The sequence below is a fragment of the Homalodisca vitripennis genome, chromosome 4, assembly GCF_021130785.1.
Source record: "Homalodisca vitripennis isolate AUS2020 chromosome 4, UT_GWSS_2.1, whole genome shotgun sequence".
Taxonomy (NCBI): domain Eukaryota; kingdom Metazoa; phylum Arthropoda; class Insecta; order Hemiptera; family Cicadellidae; genus Homalodisca; species Homalodisca vitripennis.
The window spans coordinates 149,522,526-149,547,009 of NC_060210.1; the positions used below are offsets into that span (position 1 = coordinate 149,522,526).

Sequence of the window (24,484 nt, forward strand, 5' to 3'; positions counted from 1 at the left end):
CATTATTTACTTTAGGCTAGTTTTTATTTCTATACTCAAGTGCCATTAAACTTTCTTTTAATACTCTGCCTCTCCCATCTTATTGTTAAAACAAATTGGTAGATTCTTAAACAACTACATAAAAACTGCATTTGTACTATAATTTTAAGTTATTATAGACGCTATGGGTCATTCTTAAAATCGTTTTTGTCTGTAAATCTGTCTGTCGAACTGTCAGTCTGCATGTCAGTGTGATAACTCTCAACAGAAAGTCCCCGAGACTTAAAACTTTGTACATAGGTTCGAACGCTAATGATTTTGGGGTCAAAAGGTAGAAGAGCAGTCTATCCGCCTGTCTGTCCTGTTGGTAGAAAGGTCTTCGATAGTTGGAAAAGTTTACTATTGTCCGAGGAAGAACCCTATTAATTCTAGGGTCATAAGGTCAACAGGCAACACAGTTGCAAGTTACACCATAAAGAAGAACGATATTCTGTTGTATTGGTTTATTTATCTTGACCAATGTGGGTATTATAGAACTAGTAACCATTTTATTAAATATTGCAACTTTTATCTAAACATCATTTATTTGTAAAAAATGTTTATAATATGAATAAAAGTTTCCTTACAGAAGAATAGTTTCATAAATAATCTGTCTTTGGAAACCATTTTAAAACTTTTCTCTTGCTACAACAATATTTAAAATTATTACCCGATATAAAAAAATAAACAAATTATACAGATACCTGTATTTTTGAGTCTTAACTTATATTTTTAATAACGCTACTAACTTTTTCCAAGATCAATAACAAATAAAACTGTAATTTTATTGGACATTTTAAACCTTTTCTTTGAAAATTCAACAAAATTTTTATTTTTACGTAGTAAAAATATTAGCAATAAACCCAAAGTATAAAAATAGTTTTTACCCTCATAATAAATAATCTTAAATTCAGTTCTAAGTTTATTTTTAAACTACATACAACATTTGCTAAATTCAACAGAAAGTATTTGTTGTACAATGTAAAATGTATTATCACAGTACATTTAACGGCCTCCAAATGATACACCAAACAAGATTTCACTATTGTGCAAAGGGACAGGTTTATAGGTTTTAAAATACAGTAGGTTACAAATGTCTTGAAAATTCTGTGGCATTGGATTGTTCTGTTGGAAGATGGAGGGCTATTATAATGAGCATTAGAATAAATAAAACGTAAATTAGAAAGTACTTGCATTTTTAAAACAACTTTGATGTACATTTTAAATATTTATTAAGATTTTATTTACATTTGACAAGAGTAATTTTGTCAAGTAAAGTACCTAGTCAATTATAAAAACAGACTAAGTAATCAACAGATCCTTTAAAAATATAAATAATAATTACCTTGGCATCTTTTTTACAGAATCCCTTCTGGCACGACTCCACTTCACAATATGCCATTTCACAGTAATTTCCAGCGTAGTACGGAGCACACGTACAGGTAAAATTATCGTTCGTTTTGTCGTCTGAAATAATTCAAATTGTAAATGCCAAATAATATATTTCTCTAGAATTATTGGATTTTTATAAACCCAACAACATATTTAAAAATATACTCTTGTTTTTTATTTCTACATTAACAAATTATGTATATTGACTAAGAAAATATTAATTGAAACAAATACTGATAATTTTAAGTGAGAATCCGCGCTAAACAGCGACTATACAAAATACATACACAACTTATGAGATGGTCTTATTAGTCAATCTAAAAAATTTACACAGGTAAGCTAATGTCTAATTGTTATTTTTTACTATAAACAGCATTACGTTACAATGCTAAGTGTTACTTTACAGTTTTTAGTTTTTGACCTAGAATGTAGCTTTCTTTTCATTTGAGAAACTTGACTAAAACAATGAGTTTATTTTACAGAATCCGAATTGAGCAATGGTTGATGGCATACTGCATACTCACTGCGGACATCTAGGCAGGAGGCTCCATTGGAACAAGGTTGGCTGTCACATGTGATGAGCCGAACCTGCTCACAGCGTTCACCCACGTACTCGTCACTACACACACACGTGTAGCTGGCCAGGCCGTCCACACATGTGCCACCATGGAGACAAGGCTCACTGGCACATTCATCGATGTTCTGATCACACCTGCCAAAACACGCACAAATGAGGAAGTGCTATTAAAATGAAGAAGTACTAAATTAACATTGTTGTCTTAGACACGATTCCATTTTTTGTTTTAACAATAATTTTCATTGACTCCTTATCAACTATTAAATTAATACATACTTAAATTTATAAAGAGGTTCATTCTTTTAAAGAATTAAACTATATATTTTTAAAATTCTAATTAACAATATAGTTAAATTTTAATATGGAACTGACAACTAACTATATCTACTAAGTAATCAAATAGGGTAATGTTAAAAATAACGAGATAGAACTTTTTACGATGATAGATATTAAAAAAATATGGATATACTCTGATATTTCTTGGAACAATGAAGCGATTTTATGAAGTTGTTTTACAAAGCTTTATCTTAAGGATCAGGTATAGTCTGACATTCTTCAATACCTTTTAAATTCAAGAGAAATTAAAACAGACCTCAAAGGGTTAAACTATGCAGATTTATGAGTTTTTGAATTTCATAACAAAAAGTAGTTTGTCAAGAAACATAAACAACCTTTTTTCTATTCCCATATGAAATTTGTGTTAATTATATTTTAAGATATGATATTGTAACCTTAAGAAGGATTTCCCAAACATGTCACAGTGTAAGTGGAGTTTTCTATTATCATTGTTACTCCTGATCAGTTGGAAGATTAAAGTTCAGGCTTTTGAGGAATTGTGAAAAGCTACAAAGTGACGTAAGCAACTCAAAAACAATGTCACTGCAAAATTCTTATAATTCTAACTGTGAGTAAAGTAGTTATTTAGCTTTTGTGAGGTTAAATTTAAGATATTTCATACGCTATATTGCAATAGCATTTAGTTTTAAATTTATATTTTAATTTAATCTGTCACAGCCCAGATTAATAAGTCAGATTATTGCTATGTGTAAGTCACTACTCACGCACTGGTGTACAACTGTGTCCATATGGCTACTCTAGGCTGTTACAGGTTAAAGTGTAACGTCAATTAGTGAGTTTCAGAGAATGAATGAACAAACACATTGTTAGACCTAACAGACCCCTACTTAGCAAGTCTACAATCACAATGTGTAAGACAGTTCAAAAATATGGAGAAACTAGTACAATTTAAGACTGCAAAGGAAGTAATAGGCCTAAATCTGCTAAAACTAATGAACAAATATCGTTAAATATATTTAAAACTGCTATTTTCGTCTTGCCTATGTATTCTCTGTGACAACCACAATTTATATTGGAAACACTTTTCTGTACAATCCTGCATGCTTTTTGTTTTGTTTTTACATTTTGATCTACGACTGATGTATGTTCTTTAGTTCAGTTTATAGTATTTCGAGTTAGATTTATTAAGTGCATGTTTTAGAGATGGTGTGCATGGAGTTTGAAATACACCATTTTTTTTTAATCTTTGTGACTTCTGATATGATTGGTTTATTTTACCCTAGTTGCTAGTATGTGTGTTAGGGTAGTTACCCATCTAAGAAAGACTTGTAAGCAGATCTCAAAACAGAATTTTTCCTCTTTTTTGTGTACAATATTAAGTAGTGTAATCGATGTTTAACAACACAAAATTTTACTTTCACACAGACAAATTCTTAATTTTTAAGGAATAGAAGAATAATTTTATTTTTAAGTGTCAAACACCTCAGACAAAGAAATTAAATTTCATGGTGTTATATAATCAATAGATTTAAAATTAAATCACAAGAATATAAAACTTATAGGATAGTAGTTGTTTGAATAAATACAACTTTAAATCTCAATTTTCAAATATAGTTATTGAAATACAAAAAAAAATACAATACAAAATCATTTTGCAATTTGTGGGATACCTTCAAGTTCTAATAAACACAACGGTATGAGTAGGTCTAACTACCTTAAAACTGTTTCAAAAGTTTCCCAACTGAGTACACATATTCTAGTGTAACAGATTCAAATTGAACAGTACCAACAAAAATGTGGTTAGGAGTAAATGGAGTATGATGAGATAGCTTTGAATATAATAAGTTATTCATAAACAAATAATATTCTTTTTTAGTTGCATGTGATATGAAATTATACAGTGTCCGTAAATAACGGAGTATAAGATCAATTTTAATAGTGACTCAACATTATTAGTTACATTGTAATTATGTTTCCACAAAATAACAGTTATTTTAGTTCAACACATTTTTAATGTTGATAGCCATCTTGAATCTTCCATATAGGATTTAGATTTGATATTTTTAAAACAAATAAAGTCATTACATGTAACATATAATTTGTAATAACTTTTTTATTTTAGTATAATAATACAAACCAGTGGTCAATATCTCTATCTATTAAAAATGTACTAAGAAAAGTAGCAATTTTCAAATCTATTCAGACTTAATAATTTTTTATTATTCAGACTTCATTTGTCATGTCAAATTGTTTCAGCAACATGTTTTTGCCTTAACATGGTTTATATTAGTAAGTAACTAAATGAAATAAGGGAACTATTTTACTATTGCTACAACAACATTTTCAATTACAAACAGTGACTGATCTTAACATAATGCACTGGAAGTATCACAAACCTCAATGGCTCTTAATGGATCTCCATGGTCAATAATAATAAATATCTCAATCTTTGTACACAAGATAATTTTATTGTTAATACTGGTTGAGATTCAGCATAATATGGCAAAGTTAATTTTTAGTTGCTGATTTGCAAAGCAAATTAGTCCTGGAAGTAAGTGGTAATTCCCTAAGATAAAAAGGCCATTTCTGATATCAGCAGGTAACAAGGAAAAGTACTGTGAATTTACTTGTATTATAGGTGTGATTCCTGTTGTCAGTGATTTTTAGTAAGGAACTAATTATAGTGGACTTAGTAATACATCCACTTTAACCATAATGAATCACACAATAATCCAATTTGGGTTTCCTTATTTCATGTTAGGTATGTTATTGCCCCCATTATTATATATTATTCACTCATGATAAGTTGTTAAAACAAGTTTCATGTTGCAAAAGCTGTGTAAAAGCATTGCATTTTTCAAAATACCTATTTATTGTATTAAGATATCTAATGATATGGATAAATAGAAAAGCAATTCAAAATAACATTCCATATGACTATTCAAATTAAAAAAAAATCAACCTTAAATTTAAGATGAGGGATTCAAGATGGGCGCTAAAATATTTATAAAAAAACTTGTAAGTATTGCTATTTTATAGATACAAAAATATTTAGTACAAAAGTATTAATTTGTAATGTTAAATTATCATTAACATTTTGATACATTCTGTACTTTATGGACATACTATAGAGAGATGTGAATTAATAACAAATATAATACAGTAGAACCTCAATGTCAAGAGTGTGTAGAATGGAGAAATGGAGAAGTGTGTCCGTTGGAAATAAATAAATAAAAAATAAAAGAGTCTCAAGGGAATTTGGGAAATATTCTTGTCGTCAAGGGACTCATTTAGTCGAGGGTCTTGCTATTAATGCTGAGTAGATTTAAAGTTGTGTTATCAAGGTCACAATGGTTTATCAAAAAACTCAAAGCAAGTGCATTTTTGATCAACCCTTGCTAACAAGCTTTATAAAAAAAATTATTTACACTACAGTAGTGTACAATATGCCACACCAATTGTTGTAACAGACTTTGCTGAAGTTGCATGCAAAATTTCATTCTCGAGATGTCCTGCAGACATGTACACAGGCAGACAATCAAACAGAAAAAAGTTGACATAAAAATAATAATAGAACTTATTCTTATAGAAATGAAGTTTCATAAAAAATGTAATAAAATTTGTCGTCTTTCTTGACATATCTTGGCATACAATACATTCAGACTTTTGTTCATTAAATTGGGTTTCATATCAGTTTAAGTAATAAAAGTCTACACACCAAGACACTATAAAATGATACATGTGTTGGGTTACATGTGTTAATATGTCACCTCTTATGAGTATATTGAGTTTACAATTGATTTATTATGCTATTTTCTCATTGCCGTCATGGTTACTAATAAGACCAATGTAAAAATATTCACTAATGCTCAGTCAAATCCCATGGAGTGACATGCACCATCATCAAACTCGGTATTCCTCTTAGAGAAATGAAGCTTCATGCACTCTATCAAGTCTTTAAGTTTTCGTTTTTGAGATATCATGCAAACAGACAGAAATGAAATTTTTATCCAGCCCCATGAGTGGTAGGTTTTACTAAAGTTCAGCCATTTACTATAACAAAATTAGTAAGGAAACAGGATTTTTCCGGACATTTGCCATCGTTCAGTGAAACAATAAATCAGTAACACTACGTTTCGAGATCTGCAATCTGATCTCTTCTTCAGGTAAAGAACTAACCTAATACATGATGTTACAAACTAGTGAAAATTTTGACTTGAATCAGGTAAAATTCCATGTTATTGAAGTTTAATTAAAATAAAAGTACTATGATTAAAAGTCATGGCATTATCAAGGAGATTAAAAAATTGCATATATTATTGAAACAATTTAGCTACTGAGAGTTGTGTTAGCAAGTCTATTGTATTAATTAATTTGGATTTGATTTCAAAAACTATACACAAATTGTTTCAATCCAATTCATTAAAATTTGTTAACTTTTTATGCCACACACATATTTTTGAAAGAGATCCAGATTAGTGGTTCTATTTAATAACTGATTTTGATATTCCTGCAAAGTTATTCATGGTTTTGAATTTCATTCAGACTTATGACATTCTACCACATAAGATTAACTGTCACTGTACGTGTCCAAACATGTTTATACAAAAACTTAAAAGAAGATGTGTAAACTTGAACTTAACCAAGGACATAATGAATACTACTACTTCCTGTCTTAATCATATCACTCCCTACCAATACACTATGCAAGTAATAAATGAATAGGCATGATACTGACAGCCAACCCTCATAGCCAGGCGGGCACTGACACGTGTAGTTGGCCTGCAGATCCACACAGGTGGCGCCATTGGCACACTGGCTCTCCAGACACTCATCGATATCCTGCTGGCAGAACTCTCCAGTGAACCCGGCCGAGCAGTTGCACTTGTACGATGTCATGGGATCTTCACACCTGCAGTCACCAGACAGATAGATAGAGAAGTTCCAATACATCAACTCTACATGCAAATCAATGTACATGATTCTACATTACTTACTGTCCTCCATTGATGCAGTTGGAATCAAAACACAGGTAGCAACCAATCGTTGTTGTGTACGGAGATTGTAGAGCAAAGTAATCATAGGTTTCATTGATCTTATTGAGTTCTTCAGGTGAGAAGTATGGAAGAAGAAGGCCTCCGATGCGAACCTCACCAATACAACCCTGGGACAAACATATCATACACTATTAATTCTACTATAATGTAAATGCGGGTATATCATTCATAAATATAAATACAGAATAGTTAATATAAATCTTGCTAATCCAGAAGCCCATCTTCATTGAGGAAATAAATCAACAAATTTATTTAAGTTAAGATGTTAGTAATACCCCTCCTGACACATTTATTTCCCACAAAATAGTAGCTTTTAGCATTAAAATTATACAACTTTAATTATGACATACCACTTATTCCTTGTCACTTTACCTTTCAATTAATTCTGGTACATTCAAAAGATTATACAAAGAAAAAGTATTCAACTATTTATTTTCATCAAGAAACCATTACTGACATGACAACAGGACATCTGGTGAAGTTTCCTTAGAAAAGTAAATCTACACAAGTTTTTTCTTCTTCTATGGGCGGCCAGTTGCGATGCACTTAAGTCTCAAAGGCCTTTTGCACACCACGGAAGCACACCATGAGGCCGACCAGTCTACAGTTTCGAAAATTTTACAAACCGCCGAAAACAACAAAACAACATATCAGGTCCTCCTGAGGACCTGATATGTTGTTGATATTCACTACCCTTGTCCAAACAACCAAAGATGGCATACCACTCCCTTGCTATTGCAGGACAATCAAAGAGGAGGTGTTCAGAAGTTTCCTCCTGCTTGACACACATTCTACAGAAAGGATCCTCCCGAAGGATACTGACCTTGTAAAGATGCTTTTTCAGGTGACCATGTCCTGTATTCAGACTCATAACTCTTGAAGACACTGATCTACTTAGTGAGAAAAGGCCAGACAATGGTTTTATCCACTCTTTACACAAGGATTCTCGGGTTAAGCAAAAACTCCCTCAAGGTATCTGAAGGATTCATCAAAGGAGGTATACCATCAAAGACCTAATTCCACTACAACATTGAGTTCTTAGCCCTCCATAATCTCCCTCCTGGAAACTATTATGAAGTTTTATAAACTAATTCTTGAGAGACTGTGATTTTTCAGCAGATAAAAAGGTACGGTAGATGTCTTGTAAGGAGCCAAAAATATGTTTTGCTTAACAACTCCAGAAAAAAGAATTACAGAACTGGTTTAATAAGAACATACCTTGTACGGTCTCTTTGCAGTTTCATCAGACAAGCTCACATCATTAGATTGACCTTCTGTGATGTAAGCATTCTTGGTCGACAGCATTTCATTACCTCCGACACCACCTACAAATAAAAATGTTTGCTATTTAATAATTTTAAGGTCATTTGATGATTGTTATCTAATTGTGTTTGTATCTTAAATCATTAAACTCTTATTTCCCATTAAATGGAGTAGAATTTATGTAGCAATAAAAAATTGCATTAATTTAATCTAATCACCAATATGAACACTACTCCATAAAAATAACTAAATATTTGAAAGATTGTTATTGATGATGGAAGGTTTAATAAAATAAGGTTTTTGACATTTCCTATCGTTACATGTTACAAAAAAAACGTATAATACTACATTTTGAAGTTTGAATTTTATCCTCTTCATCAGGTGTGATGACAGTTTTGGGTATCCTCGAAGCATAGTGTTATACAATTTGTAACATATAAAGGAGGCAAATGTCTGAATCCTATTATCCTTTCCCCTAATTAATTGTTGTCAAGGAAAAAAACGTAGTTACCGATAAAGATGTTAGCTGTTGATATGAGCATGTGCCACTCTGAGAGAGAGAAGTTGGTGGGGTTCAGCTGCTGTGGTGTATCCTCCAGAGCCCCCTCAAACCCTCCCACCAGCTTGCTGTCCATCTTGAGAATGATCGTAGCCCAGTCTCCGTCATGGCTCTCTTTCTTCAGGTGGAGGACATTATGCTCCTTCTCAAAATTCCATGCTATCTCCACCTGTCGACAATTGATTGTCAAGTCTCTCATTTTTGGAATCGTATCAGAAAGCAGTGATAGCCAAGTGTAAAGTCGCTTACCTGGTCGTTCAGTGTAGAAATTGTGAAGTAGTTGTGTGGGCGGTCAGGAGCAACGATATGCAGAAGAGTGCCTCCCTCGTGCGTACGGTACGCCACATGTATGCTGTCCAAAGCGCTAGAGTGCTCCCTGCGCTCTAATCGGTACTGTAATCCACTTGAATTGCCGGTCAAAGTCATGTTGGATACACACTCATAGCCATGGACCAGATTTTGACATCGACTCCCTTCTGGACAGTCGGTGATCTTGCAGAACTCCATCTCGTCACAGCGCTTGCCCTTGAATCCCACAGGGCAAGTACATCTATAACAAACCATATAGTATGCCTTATCAAAATATCTCATTTTAGTACATATCTAACTTTATGTAAACATTATGATGAAAGATGCTGATGTCTCTGTAACCCATTCCAACACATAAATCTTTATCATGGACATTAATAAAAGTGTATTTAGTTAGCCTCCCACTCCAAATTTTCTAAATAGAGTTGGTAAAAATTTCGTTCTCCATGTCTGGGTTTACACATAAAAAAAATGAATGAATGTAAAATGAATGAGTTAATACAACAAAATATTGGAGTCATAACAAAATTTAATTTGACACGTAATCTTTTTAGGAAATTTGAAATACAAAGAATTATTTTTCCAGACAATAGCAAATTTAATTCCACCTTCTAATAAAATAAATGTTATGACTGTTATAAACTGCTCACAGATTGCATATTTACCTCAGTTATAGATGGTTTGCATTTGAAAACAGAAACCAAACTGTAATTTCCTCCACTAGAAGGGTTAATTGAGAAATTACTCCTTCAACACTACATAAATATCTAACATTGTGATGTAACCAATATTAGAATCTCACTTACACAAAGTCATTCCATGTGACATGACAAGTTCCTTTATTCTTGCAGGGAGTGTCTGCACAGGAATCGTCGGACACAACTCCCATCTTGACTGACGACTCATTGATTGAAATATTTCCCAGTGTTGGAGGCAACAGGTTATCCACCACACCTGTCAGAGGGAAGAACTGCACGACCATTACGTGAGATCCGTTACTCACCTGCAAAACAAGCAACCTCCTCATAGTTTCGTATCATATATTAGAATCAAAACTTCCTAACCTAGAATTTTAACAGTTTAAAACTTTAACAATTAACGGTATTAACAGTAATTAAAATGGTAGGCTAACAATTAATCTCAAATGATTTTAATACGTAAATAACGTAGGCATTTGATATCAATAACTACAAAACAAAACTAAATAACATTTTGAGATCCTTTGTTTAATTCAGAACATCACCTGAGGAAGAAACTGATGAACTAGAAAATTTATAAATAAAAATACTTTTTATGTTAAATTTTTATTGTGATATTAACTGTATAAAATTCTCTTATACTTTCGCATTCTAAACATGAACAGTTCAGAGGAAAAGATTCTACAGAAAATGTAAAGGTTTTAATTAGAAAATTGAAAATAAAAAATAAAACATAAGTCGATAATTTGAAGAGAATGATGCCAGAGAACTTACTGAAGTTGGAAAAGTTTTAGCAGCAGCCTTACAAAATATTTCTAGTGAGAGAGGACTAAGACAAAAGATGTGCAAAAAATGTTTCTATTACATTTTTGTGTTGTATATCTGTTGCAAGGATTTCTTATTTGATAACTCTTATACCTAAAAAAATAAATAAATTCTGTGACATCAGAACTAGACTTGGGATATGTTTTAACTCTTGAGCCTCAGGTAACGATCTGTTGTAGGAGAAATTCATTTTTATCACACAGAAAAATCCTCACCTGGGATCCACTGCATTAACTATTTGTATTTTTAAATAACAAACCTTGTTACTTTTCATATATTGAGATTTTCCAACAATATCTGCTCACTAACCTGAACATCCTGAATAACTCCTTTGAAATAAGCAGGAGGTACAGGGTCCTTGGATCTGAGGGGGGCTTGACGAGCGTATCTGTGATTCCCTTGGAAAGCATCAATAGGCAAGCCACCCAGATAAAGCACTTGCAAATCTAACTGCCCATTGGCTCCTATTGTCTTGCGGACATACTCAGTTCCATTTATCTTGATCTGGACTAGAGTATAGTTTCTCACTACCTACAGAGACAGATAAGCAATATTCTGTGTAAACATCATGACACCATAACATAAATATGAATACTTTTAGCTCTGAAAATATCAAGAAACAACATGACAGAACATTCTTTGTATTACAAAAGTGATAAGTAACTAATAAGAGGTTCCCATGGTAGTTGATAGATCACCAGTGTTCTGTCCATCATACACTATTTTTCATGAGAATTTTAAGGAAAACATTTAATATTTTGACGTGTTTTTGAGTTTTGTGTAGATTAAAATGCGGTTGAAAATCTCAGCTTGAAATAGTGATAAAAATTTTTACTAATTAGAATTGAATGTATTATGAATTGAAGAAGTGAAAATGATTATATTTACAATGTTAATTGTTGTATATCCAACTATTATGACCTTAAGATATTGGAATTAAAAATTGCTCATAATGAAGCATAATGTGTTTCTTCAATTCAAATTTGAGTTTGTACTTTTGAACATGCAAGTTTTATTATGTAATTATTACAATTTTTATTTATAATAATGATTTTTTAAACAGCTAAAGATTGTTGTGTAAACATTGCCTAAAAAAGCAAATTAAACAATTACTGTATAAAAGGAATGTAAGAGCTCATGACAGATGTTTCAAATAAAATTCTCTGAATTAAGAACAACTAGCTATTTTCTATAAAGATCCACACACAAAAATTGAAAAGGAACCAACAGACCTGTATGAGGTGGTAATAGCCATTGTCCAGCTTAGTGCCAGGGATACCGTAGCCCTCGGATGTACCATTGAACTGTATCTGGACCTGCAACTCTCCTCCCGCCAAGTGTGCCACAATCATCGCCTCCTCCGTTCCTGTTCCGACAAGTCTGGACCCCATGTAGAAGATCCCCCCTTGACTCTGGCGTGTTCTAATGAACATCGATATATCCACAATATTTCGCACAGCTTTACGAGCAGGTGGATTCAGGTCAACTTGGACAAACGAAGGTTCCACTTGTTCATTCCAAAACGTAGCTGCTGTATAATCTATAAAAACAAATTAAGAAACAGTCAAAAATCACTTTCAATAGTAGCAACAGTACAATTTAGCCAAGTGTTACATTGTAAGCAGATATATATATCACAACAAAAATTAAATATTGACAGTACAAAAACAATTTGAGGTATTTAATCTCAAGTAAATTAGGCAAAGAACTGTGACTGTGTGTTTCAAAAGGATCTTTGCGCCTCCCTTACACTTGTATTTAACCTTCAAATCTGAGGCTCCTGCAAAAACCAATTAGATTTGTGACCTTCTGTTCTCTGATGTCCTTTGGGCTCAAGAGATAAGCTCCTAGGATTTTTTCCTGGTTTTACAAATAGCATGACAGTTTAGCTATCTACTCCGCTGATTCTTCTGTCTCTTGAAAGAGTTTGCATTCATCAGTCTGGCTTGAACCCTCCTTCATCACGTTTTCAAAGAGGGGCCATGTCCTGTTAGCATCCAAATTACTAATCGTATATCCTTCTTGCTTAGATCTAGGAGTATTCACCATCCTTTAGTAATGGAGAGATAAACATTTTTTATTGCCTGATTCCTTTCTCAATCTTGAATCTTATCCTCTTTTCCCAGACATTTACTAGAGCTAACTGTAGAAGAGGGCTACTCCACAGCACGGTTACCAAAAAGCTTTCAGAGCCTATCTTGGCCAGGGCGTCCGCTGTTTCATTTTCAGAAATGCCTTCATGACCCAGCACCCAGCTAAGGACAACTTTGTTCCTCTTTGCCAGTTCCATTAGTGCATTCCTGCATTCCAATACTACCTTCAAAAGTCAAAACAGCATGCGTCAAACGCAATTACAGGTGGCTGACCTGATAGCATCGGGTATTCTGCACCTTTAGGTCAATTCTGTATCAGCCATCTGGTGCATGTTTCAATTGCCATGACCAGTACTTGAAACACAGTGGCATATTTTCCTAAATGTACCGTCAGTCTTGTTCCTGGCCTATATACACCAAACCCTACCATTGAGTCGAAGTGTGAACCGTCAGTATGGAACACCAGAACACCTATGGTAGGTCTCTTTTGTATTCAATTTATCTTCATCTTCTATGGAGATATTTTATAATTTATCAAATGAGTATTTCTTTACCATGCACTCTGACATTTCCTTCTGAAAAAGTAGGTTTTTTACCCAGGAGCTCCATTCCACTGTCTACACCTAAATAATTAGCCACATTGAAATACATTATTGTAATAGCTTGCAAAAGAGATTGAGCTAATTTGAAGTTCCTTTTTCTGGTGAAGATTACTATATTTGTTTAGATGGGTTAATCCTGTTCAAAATTTCTTTTTCTGATGAAATTTACTATACTTGTTTAGATAGGTTAATCCTAAAACCATCCCCATGACACTAGTTATTTAGAAAGTAAAGGGTATATAGAGTGAGGTGCTCCTAAGTACATCTATTTACCCCTGACCATAAGTACTAGGTCATCAGCATAAGTAGTTTAGTACCTATCTTCTGTTTTAGTCAAGAGATAGTCCACCACCAAGGCCTATAAAAGGGGAGACAGTATCTCTACTTCAAGGCACCCTTTCTGTGCCAAAATTGTGGTGTTTCCTCTTTCAGCTTTGCTCTAATTTGACAACTGTTTAAAAGAGCTAATACTATTTTTTTTTTAAATACTATTTTTATATACTATATACTATATATTTTTTTTTTAATTCACTTGATACCATTTGAAGGGACGCCTATCCTTTTCAATGCTGATAGATGAAATGTATGCTACCCTGTCGAAAGCTCCTTCAGTGCACACAAAAAAAGGGAAAATACTCTCTTCCTTTTTCTAGAGGGTATTTTCTACTACATCCACTAGATTCTAGAGAGTGGAAGTAGATTCTAGAGAGTGGGACTTGCCTCGACATAATGCATGGTGAAATAGACTCAGTAGACATAATGACAAGGTTTTATCTCTTATGTGTCTTAGTTCTTTGGAATGCAGCGAAAAGCTTAGCGACACCTGATGAGAATTATTAGAGTATCTGAAAGAATAAATTATCCTTCCCTCAAGTTCCATTTACTAAAACTTACTGTATTGGCACTTGTCGCCGAGGTAGGGCCGCTTGCAGGCACAGCTGAAGGTGCGCCACAGATCTGTACAGTGGCCGCCACTCTGGCAGGGGTTGGGCTCACACTGTGCAGTTCGAGCGCAGCCCACGTCCACATCTTCAAGTGCCACTGGCTGGTTCTCGGTCTCATTTGGCAAAACCTGTTATATCAAATATTGTCATTTCTATTAGCAGTCATTTTGTAATATTAGCTTATATTTGTAGACCTACAGCAATAATCTTTTTTTATGAATGAATTTCTCTTTAATCATGTTTGTTGCATTTTAGATTTACACAGTTGGTAATTATTGTTTATGCAATGTTTTAAAAAATTTTAAGAGATCTGTACAAGAATCATTATTTGTAAGAAGAGGGATGGAGAGATTTCACCACTTTGAAATTAATGTGATCTGGTAATGAATAGCTTGCAATGGCCAAAATTGTGAATTAAAGTTCAAATTATTACAACATCCATCATATTTAACAGATTTGCCCCCCAGTGTCTAATTCTTATTTCCAGACTTGAAGAAATGGCTTGGCGGACGAAGGTTTACGTCTAAAGAGGAAGTAATCACCCAAAACAAAAGCGTATTTGAGGAGCTTCCAAAATCCTACTTTTTAGACGGCTTAAAAAATGAAAAAAATGCTTGGACAAATGTAAAGAGTAGAAAAGAAATTACTGTATGTCAAAAATTTGACAAAAACATTTTTTATACTTTTTCTACAGACTTATTGTTATGTATTCTGTCTAAATTTCATCAGATTAAGGGTTATAACTAGTTTGATTATGCAGAATACAGTATTTTGGTACCAAATGATCTAATTTGGAGTCATCCATGTAGATATGCATACTATCAAGAGCAAGAAAATTGACAAAGGCATTTATTGACTGATGATTCTGCCTTGCATTACTTGACATAAGTAGCAAACAATTTCCAAAAAATATGTCTAGTACTCAACATGACACATTTTGAAAGTTCCATTAACTCCATCTAAGACTAACCAACAGAAGATTGCTGACATACCCACTGACTGTTGACCACCACATCTTGCACGCAGCCCACAAAGAATATAGCCCTAGATCCCTGCTGGAGATGTGTGAGCCGGAAGAGTTCTGCGACAGTGCCACCTAGATACGTGATGGGGAAACTTGTGTGTGATGTGTTGGCAGCTTCGTTGATGTTGATAGGATATATCGTTTGTTCCTCGTTGGCAGCAAGAACTAAATGTGATGCATTTATTGCCACAAACACCTATTACACAAATAGAATGTTAGAAACTTTTAAATTACTCTTGCATTTTGTTGAGAAAGAACATGGTGTATATATCGAGCTTAGTTACATTTTGTCAGCAATATACATCACAATATATATTGAAACTTGATTGGTTTAAATTATTAATTAATTTAAGTAATAATCTTGAATGTTACCACATTTAATACTTTTTATGTATCTTTGATATGTAAACCATTGTACTAAATAAAATAGGTAAGTACGAGGGCTGTTTTTTAAGTAAGGGCCGTTATTTTTTTTTAAATAAACAACAATTATTTTTTTCAAAATACATTTATTTTTAGAATCTACATACTTTTTTTATTTTTCTACATAATTGCCTTGTTTGTTAAGGCACTTATCATATCTTAAAACTAAGTTTTGAAATCCCTCTTCAAAGAAATTTGCCGCCTGCTTTGACAACCAGGAGTTCACGGCCGTCTTGACTTCTTCGTCGTCATTGTAGCGCTTCCCGCCAAAATGATTTTTCAAGTACCGAAAAAGGTGGAAATCGCTCGGAGCAAGGTCGGGGCTGTACGGCGGATGATTCAAAACTTCCCAGCCAAAAGAGTCGATCATTTCCTGTGTCCGAGCAGCGGTGTGAGGCCTTGCATTGTCGTGGAGGAGCAGAATTCCCTTTGTCAGCATGCCGCGTCTTTTGTTCTGAATGGCGCGTCGGAGACTGGCCAGGGGTTGCGCAGTAGGCTTCTGAGTTAATCGTCATTCCTCGCGGCATAAAGTCCACTAGCAAAACACCGCGCCTGTCCCAGAACACAGTTGCCATAACAAGCTTTTGCTTGGCTTTGACTTTGACTGGAGATGTTGTGTGCCGCCATTCCATGGACTGTTGCTTTGATTCAGGAGTGATATGGGATACCCATGTTTCATCTCCTGTGACAATTCGACTCAACATGTCATCTCCTTCCTCGTCGTAGCGGGTCAAGAAAGTCAAAGAAATGCTTAATCTCTTTTTTTTGTGATCCTCAGTGAGAAGTTTGGGTACCCATCTTAAGCACAATTTTTTAAAGTTTAGGTTTTCTGACACAATTTTGTACAGTACTGACCTGGACACTTGAGGAAATTCCATAGAGAGAGTGGTTATTGTGAATCGTCGGTCCTCATGAATTTTTGCGTCAACTGCAGTAACCAAATCTCCCGTGATCACAGATGGCCGGCCTGAGCGATCTTAATCGTGGACATTTTCGCGGCCATCTTTAAATTCTCGGACCCATTTTCGCACTTTACCTTCACTCATTGCCTTGGCACCATACACCTCACAAAGCTGACGGTGAATGTCAGCAGCCGACATGTTTCTTGCAGTCAAAAATCGTATCACTGACCGAATCTCACACGCGGCGGGTGATTCGATAATCTTAAACATTTTAAAGATCCACAGTAATGCATACAGGTTAGCTACAGAGTTGCAACTGACATGAAGTTGTTCGCTAGGAATGCCGGGAGGCGGGGCGCACGCTCGTTACGGCAGGAACGCGAACTACTACCGTATGCGGGAGAACGGCCCTTACTTAAAAAACAGCCCTCATACATAACCTCTTAAGGAATATATTAATACAGTACAAAATAAAATCTAACAATTCAAAGTTAATTCACTGATTTAATGATTGAAATACGAGTTCTGTCTGAAAATTATCGATTTGTGTATATATCTTCGTGCTAGAGCGGCCTCTGTGGGGTATAAGCGTAACTAGTAGTCCCTCACAAACTACCTGAATGCAGTAGTTTCTGGCTGAACACCTAGGATTGTGCACAGTGTGTGTTTATGTCTAACTTGTTTCTTCTGTTCGTTGCATTTGTGTACAGTTGAATATGTCAGAAAGAACTGATCAATGAATTTGCATCAAGTTTTGCAGAGACCACTCGCGTGCGAAGGTATAAACACAGATTGGATACTTTTCAGACAAACCTCGTAAATATTTATTGCACTACATTTCTGATTAAAATTTGACTGTCCTTGCAATAACTGCCAACTTACAATAGTGGTAAAAATATTATTAAACTATTTACTCATTAATAAATAAATGTAATTATTTTTTCAGAAATGGAACAGCGTAAATTCTAAACTAAAACCGCTTGAAGCTTTGGCAAAGAGGAGCATGGCTTGATACAGTACAGCTATGAGTTTGTATTGCTTTGTTAGTTTTGCAGATGTTTTGACCATACAGTTTTATGTACATCTAGTATTGATTATTTTTATCTGTTATAGTTATGTTAATAGCCAAAAATTAAATTCACCTTTTGCCAAGAACTATTATTGAGTGAGGATCCAATGAAAACACCCTCCAGCTTGTTGAGAATGCTTGACTGCAGATTGAGGCGGCCATGTTGAAGTTGCAGGATGTAAAATGTAGGTCCCTTGCCGATTGCTAGCAGGCCGTTGGGCAGTGTTGTCTTGAACCTGAACTGAATATCGTAGCCCTCATCCCTGGACGTGTTGATCATCACGTAAGAGGTGCCACTGAGAGACATTGTAGTGGGCTGCAATATCATCACTCATATGTCATCAATTTATACCAAGGTTCGTAGTTTTAGAAACTAATAGCTAGGGATGATTAGAGTGAATCATTGAAGCATTGGATAATCTTGATTTGATAGGGTATTTAATTAAACAAACAACTTTATTTTGTTTCCAGTAACAGTGAATGTGGTGTACCCGTAGTAAATTTTGGTTCTACAATTGTAAAAACTGTTCTTGAAACAAAATAGAATAAATTTCTAATAAAAAAATCAATATACATTTGTATACGATTCGTAAATTACGATTAGTTTCTATATTTAGGTCATATATTGAATTTTGGGACTAAACTTTTGGGATAAAAAACATGCATAAATAAAAAAAATATATTTTCCTAAAATGTATTATCATTATTTGGATCAGAAAAGGTCTAAATTCAAAACGATATTAGACCTATCTGGATCTTAAATTTAAGAACCAAACCAAATCTGGTCGTTCTATCTATTAATAACAATATTGATTACGTGACCAACAAAGTCCACCTGAAAAGAAAGTCATAAGAAATTCTATGTTTTTAAACATTTAGAATGTATAACTATTTACAACCATGTTATTCCAAGATTCTCAGTAATTTTCATGTCATATGTAGTTTTAACAAAGCTATAGCATTCAAATTACTTATAACCCTTCTTGGAGTTTGGAAATATTTTAATATTTGTGTATCAAAATGTCACATATTTTTTAATTTCTAGAAGATGTTACACTAAGTTGGATAAAATGCACATGTGTGTATAAAAAAAAATTCTTTTTTATGTTGTTGCCAAGAAAAATTTAAAATGTATTGCTTTCCTTACTTTCAACACTTAGTGAGGCTTCTATTGAAAAGCTTCTATTGATAATTTACCTTATCACAAACGTGACCATGATAGCCACTGGTGCAAGAACAATTGAACAGTTGGCGACTTTCATTCTCCAGGTACGGTTTACATGAGCCGTTGTTCTGGCACTGGTTCTCTTTGCAGCCTGTCAGTTCCACTGAGCAGTTCTTGCCCCCGTACTGAGCGGGACAGTCACAGAAGTAACCTGCTTTCCGGTCTAAGCATACACCATGTACACACGGCCTGCACAGTCAAACAATCAAATCAGCTTTAAATTCATTGCTAAAGTTCAAAAAATGTTTAATAATGTGTTTTTACCGATTGGAAAAGTACTGTTAAGTCTGAATATTGATCCTCACTAATAACTTACTTGTAACGTTCACATTCGTCGATCTCGAACTCGCAGTTATGCCCCTCGAAACCGTCCTCACACTCACAGTGGTACTTGCCGATCTCGTCTACACAGGTCCCGAAGTGACAGGGACTGCTTTCACATTCCTGTATGTTCTGCTCACAGTTTTCTCCTGTGGTGCCCGGGATGCACACACACGCGTACCTATCATAAACCAGACAATATTATACTTTATACTTTCAGAATTCAGGAGAGCCTGTAGCCTAGAGGCACAAATTTGAATCTACGCTTAAGTAGCTTAAAGTAATTACTAATATTGGCTCCAAGTACAGTATTAGTTAAGTCTTAGAACAAGCAAGTTCTTTGAACTACTTTAACACAAGTAAATGTTTGTAAATCTAGAAAATTAATATGTAATTTCTTGAAGTTTAAAAATAAACATTCAACCTACATATGCTTCAATTAATTATACTCTATGGACACAGATATGCATTAAATGGTCACACAAAGAAAGACTGGTGAATTGTATTTTTCTCACATTAAATTCTGTAATCTGGCCTGATGAAAATGTAATCAAAGAATTTAATTGGAGGTCTCATTGACACAATTATGCATAATAAGAATTGCTGCTCTTTTTTATCGGCTGAATATTTTTTTATTGTTGTAAGAGTGTTTAGTACACCTGTGGAACACTTAACCCTTCAGCTGGCATGAAAAGAAATTTCTGTCTGATTTGGCAACAATGAATATTCATTGCCAAAGTAGACATGTACAGCTATTTAAATTTTAGGTATTTAAGGTCAAATAAAAATGATTTTTATTTTATATATTCTGGCAGAGCATTAACTATAATAAAGATTTATTGTTCTTACTTTGATTACCGTACAACATGCAACATCGTTCTCAACGGACAGCTGACGTGAACATAATACACGTCAACCATATTGTTGCTGTGAAACTGTAAACAAGTGTCATGTTTTATGTTTGAAGTTACAAATCCAATATTATTTGTGGAAAAATATATTTTATAATGTTTTAGTGTTGGTATTGCTGTAGTTTAACTCTGTTATAGTATTAGTTGTTCATTATGGGTGAAAGCCTTAGAGACCGATAATATGATCTTAGAGAGCTCGTTTTTGATCATCCTATTTCTAGTGATGACAAGTTTATTCTGACATTGAGGTAAACCTGACAGGCCATGCAGCAGTACATAGCTGGTATAGAGTGATACTATTACCAGTTATAGGGTTAATCTGCAGGTTTGTTGATAGCTATATCACAATGATTATATGTTAAAATACTTTAATCCATCCCCCCCCCCCCCCACCCCCCCCCCCCCCCACCCCCCCCCCCCCCCACCCCCCCCCCCCCCCACCCCCCCCCCCCCCCACCCCCCCCCCCCCCCACCCCCAATTGATGGGTTGTGTTAGATGAGCATCCATCCAAAATTCTTTAAGGAAAATCAGTATTGGGTTGAAACAGAAGTTTAGGAAACGTTTTCTAAAAATCCAAGAGGAATTTTAATAACATTTGTAATAAAGCACTATTATAACTATATAAGGTGTCCCGTATCTCTCTGGACAAAGGCATACCTACCATGTTATTGCTCAGGTCAAAACAAACATATATCACGATATGAACGTGAGTCTCTGATGCTTAATTTACCATCAGACTGCCTGTATGTGTTTTTAGAAAAAATCAATATCTTAAAAATTAATTAGTTTATTTACACCAAATTGGTTCAAATGTTTATGATAACAAGGTAAATTACCGAAAAAAATTATCATAAGAGTATCTTTAGTACTTCCAAAATGACGGCCATTTAAACTTTGAATATCCTAAAAACCAACAATTTTTTTTAGAATTATATGAATAACAGATTTTAGAGGATATTATCACAAATATAATGGCACCAACATTATTTAAACGAAATAAATAAATAATTGATTTAGAGCAATTTTACTGTGACAAGACATGGCCCACATTGAGGTTCTCAGCGAATATCCAACAATACAAAAACTGAATAAACGGTAGCTGTCAATGTGGGCCATGTCTTGTCACAGTAAATTTGCTCTAAATCAATTATTTATTATTCTATTTAAATAATTTTGGTGTCATTAGATTTGTGATATCCTTTAAAATCTTTTATTCTTGTAGTTCTTGAGAAAAAGTGCTGGTTTTTTAAAATATTCATAGTTTAAAAGTTCTTATGGCTGCCATTTTGAAAATACTAAAGATAATTTAATGATATTTTTTACTAACTGATTTGAGACAAATTTGGTACAATATAATTTATTGGTTAGTGAGATATTAATTTTTAATACAACACACATTCAGACTAACAGAATGGAAACTGAGCATAGGAGACCCATGTTTATGTGGTGAAATATGCTCGTCTTGACCTAAACAATTACGTGGTATACCTTTGTCCAGAGAGTTATGGGACATACATACATATATAATTTTCTTTAAATGTTGGCTTCATTCACTTTTTCGGTGCTACAATGCTACAAACTGAACGACCGTGGCTTGCCCCTTCCCCCTTAGTTTTGATCCCGGTACACCCTTGTGTGTTTTTCACGCTGAGTTTCTTTAGAAGTTCTTTTCTTTTATTCTACATGGGAGAGGTTCTTCTTGGTTCCAGAATCGCTGGAGAGATGAATGGAGATCTTTGTCACTAGTTGAGTCTTTTGATAGAAAGAGTAGATGTACAAGTATGTTGCACCGTACGTGAGCAAGGAGCAGTACTCATTATCACATAACCGAGATGCGCGTGAAGAACACAAGGCACGTTGAGATTCAGAGTGTGATTTTATGTTAAGAGTTGAGGGTTCGAAGCTCATCCTCAAGTATCCAGGTAATTGGAAGACAGCGCAAACCTATCCTATGTATATACATTGTATATCCACCATGGATATCCACGATATACAATGGATATACAGTAGTATCCACAGGATATACACAAGATATCCAAATGTCCCGAATCTGTATATCCCATGTATATCATGTAGCTCTAATGGGGATATTCTATGTACATTTGATAAAACCACCATATACATTGTATATCCACAATGAATACCAACGATTTACACTGGATATCCAGTGGTATCCACAGCATACATACGACATATACAATGTCCAAATTGTGTATATCCACCATGTATATCTTGTGGATTTTCTGTGAGCATTCTATCTACATTCGATAAATCCACCCATGTACACTGTATATACACTAGATCACCCATGGATATTTGAAATGTCTACCAGACGACCAGTGTATATCCACTGGATCTTTTATGAATATTTAGAATATCCACCAGATATCAATTTAATGCACATTTATACATCCGTTTATATCAACTAGATATTTCCTTTACATCCATTAGTTTCCATAAATATACATTTATTGAAATAAAATATACTCCATTTATAAATGTAATACTGAAATATTCACCAAATATACATTGAACCTGCCATCCATTGATGTACCAATCTTCAACATAAGTACGCTGGATACTTACCCAGCTAAAAGAGTATTCGTATACCTACACTAGAACTATCCACTATGTACGTACTTTCTTGAAACGGGTTTACACAATAGTGTAATAGAGACTTAGCAAAATTATATTACAGTACAAGCTGTATAGCTTACTATTATATAGCATATAAAACATATTTAAATTTGTATAATGTCCCAACGAAAAAAATTTGATATATTTATACTCCTAAATATGAATAGTAATTTCCATATGGAGTTAAAATAAACACCAAATATATTCTTTAATTTTTAACCTGATATGAAAAAATTATATTTATTCTAAAATACAGAAATAATATTAGTTCGTTTTTTTCATCCAAATTTATGATATATATGATTTACAATTAAATGCCCAATTGTGTACAATACAAAATCCTCCATTATTTATATTAAAATTGCCCAATAATTTATAGTACTACTATTAAGAGAAACTCTAAATAATGTATTTATTTCACACAAAAATAAGGATATTGAGATGACATACAATATTATGTTGTTTTATAAAACGTGAGAGGTAGTATTTTTATCACTGTAAACCCATAATAGATGGTTAAAAAAACTATATAAAATTGTCAAAATAATTATTTGACTTATAATCTATATATATAAAAATGAATGTTTGTATGTTTGTCCTTTATGGAATCGTGAACTATTGGACCGATCATGATGAAAATTTGTACGTATATGTATTTTTCCACGGAGAAGGTTTATAAGCTATGCCCATCCCTTTCCCGATTCAGGATTCCGCCCCACTGGTTACAGAATTACCCATAAGAAATGCATTGCAGCAAACATATGTTAACGTCTTTTCAAATTTTTAATCAGCTGTTCTTTGTAAACATATATTACACTTATAGTTTTAAAGCATAGAGTAAGCTTAAGAGAAACGACAAATTTTGTTTAAACTGTTTCTGCAATCACTGTTAAACATAGACTTTACTATCCAGATAATACAATTCAAATTTGACGTAAAAATTCACCTTTAACTGCAATATTTATTTAATATAAACCATGCTCATGCTTGATCAGAAGAGCAATGCAGATATCATAATTACTATCTTACGTTGGCTACAAATATAAAGGATGTTATAAAATCAACCTTAGTTTTTTTTTTGACAGAAGTATGGTTCTCAAAACTCCGTGTGTACATATTCTCTCGATCGAGACAACAAAGCAAGCTCAATCGTGGCATCGGAGATATAACTAATTTAATCTAAAATTTATTATAGTAAAAAAAAAATTTACTAAGTAATATAAGGACTTCGGTTTTTAAGATTTGCGTGCGAAGCCGTGGGTAACAGCTAGATAGAGGCAGGAATATGGTACATACCTTCATAATACGCCCAAGAGGCTCACGATGGAACGACTATC

At 33.9% G+C, this 24,484-nt stretch overlaps 1 protein-coding gene across 1 annotated transcript in view; it reads right to left on the reverse strand.

Annotated features, from left to right (window-relative positions):
* Positions 1-21,947, reverse strand: part of LOC124361226 (protein crumbs) — a 34,202-nt gene extending 12,255 nt beyond the window's left edge. The window contains exons 1-16 of the mRNA XM_046815268.1: positions 21,919-21,947; positions 19,594-19,779; positions 19,250-19,466; positions 18,126-18,368; positions 15,627-15,854; positions 14,585-14,762; positions 12,228-12,535; positions 11,305-11,526; positions 10,279-10,475; positions 9,413-9,713; positions 9,116-9,332; positions 8,560-8,666; positions 7,282-7,448; positions 7,023-7,196; positions 1,935-2,122; positions 1,364-1,485 (exon numbers count right to left, since the gene is read on the reverse strand). Coding sequence (XP_046671224.1) covers positions 1,364-1,485; positions 1,935-2,122; positions 7,023-7,196; positions 7,282-7,448; positions 8,560-8,666; positions 9,116-9,332; positions 9,413-9,713; positions 10,279-10,475; positions 11,305-11,526; positions 12,228-12,535; positions 14,585-14,762; positions 15,627-15,854; positions 18,126-18,368; positions 19,250-19,466; positions 19,594-19,779; positions 21,919-21,947 — 3,084 coding nt within the window. The remainder of the gene's footprint in view (positions 1-1,363; positions 1,486-1,934; positions 2,123-7,022; positions 7,197-7,281; positions 7,449-8,559; positions 8,667-9,115; positions 9,333-9,412; positions 9,714-10,278; positions 10,476-11,304; positions 11,527-12,227; positions 12,536-14,584; positions 14,763-15,626; positions 15,855-18,125; positions 18,369-19,249; positions 19,467-19,593; positions 19,780-21,918) is intronic.
* Positions 21,948-24,484: the final 2,537 nt, after the last annotated feature.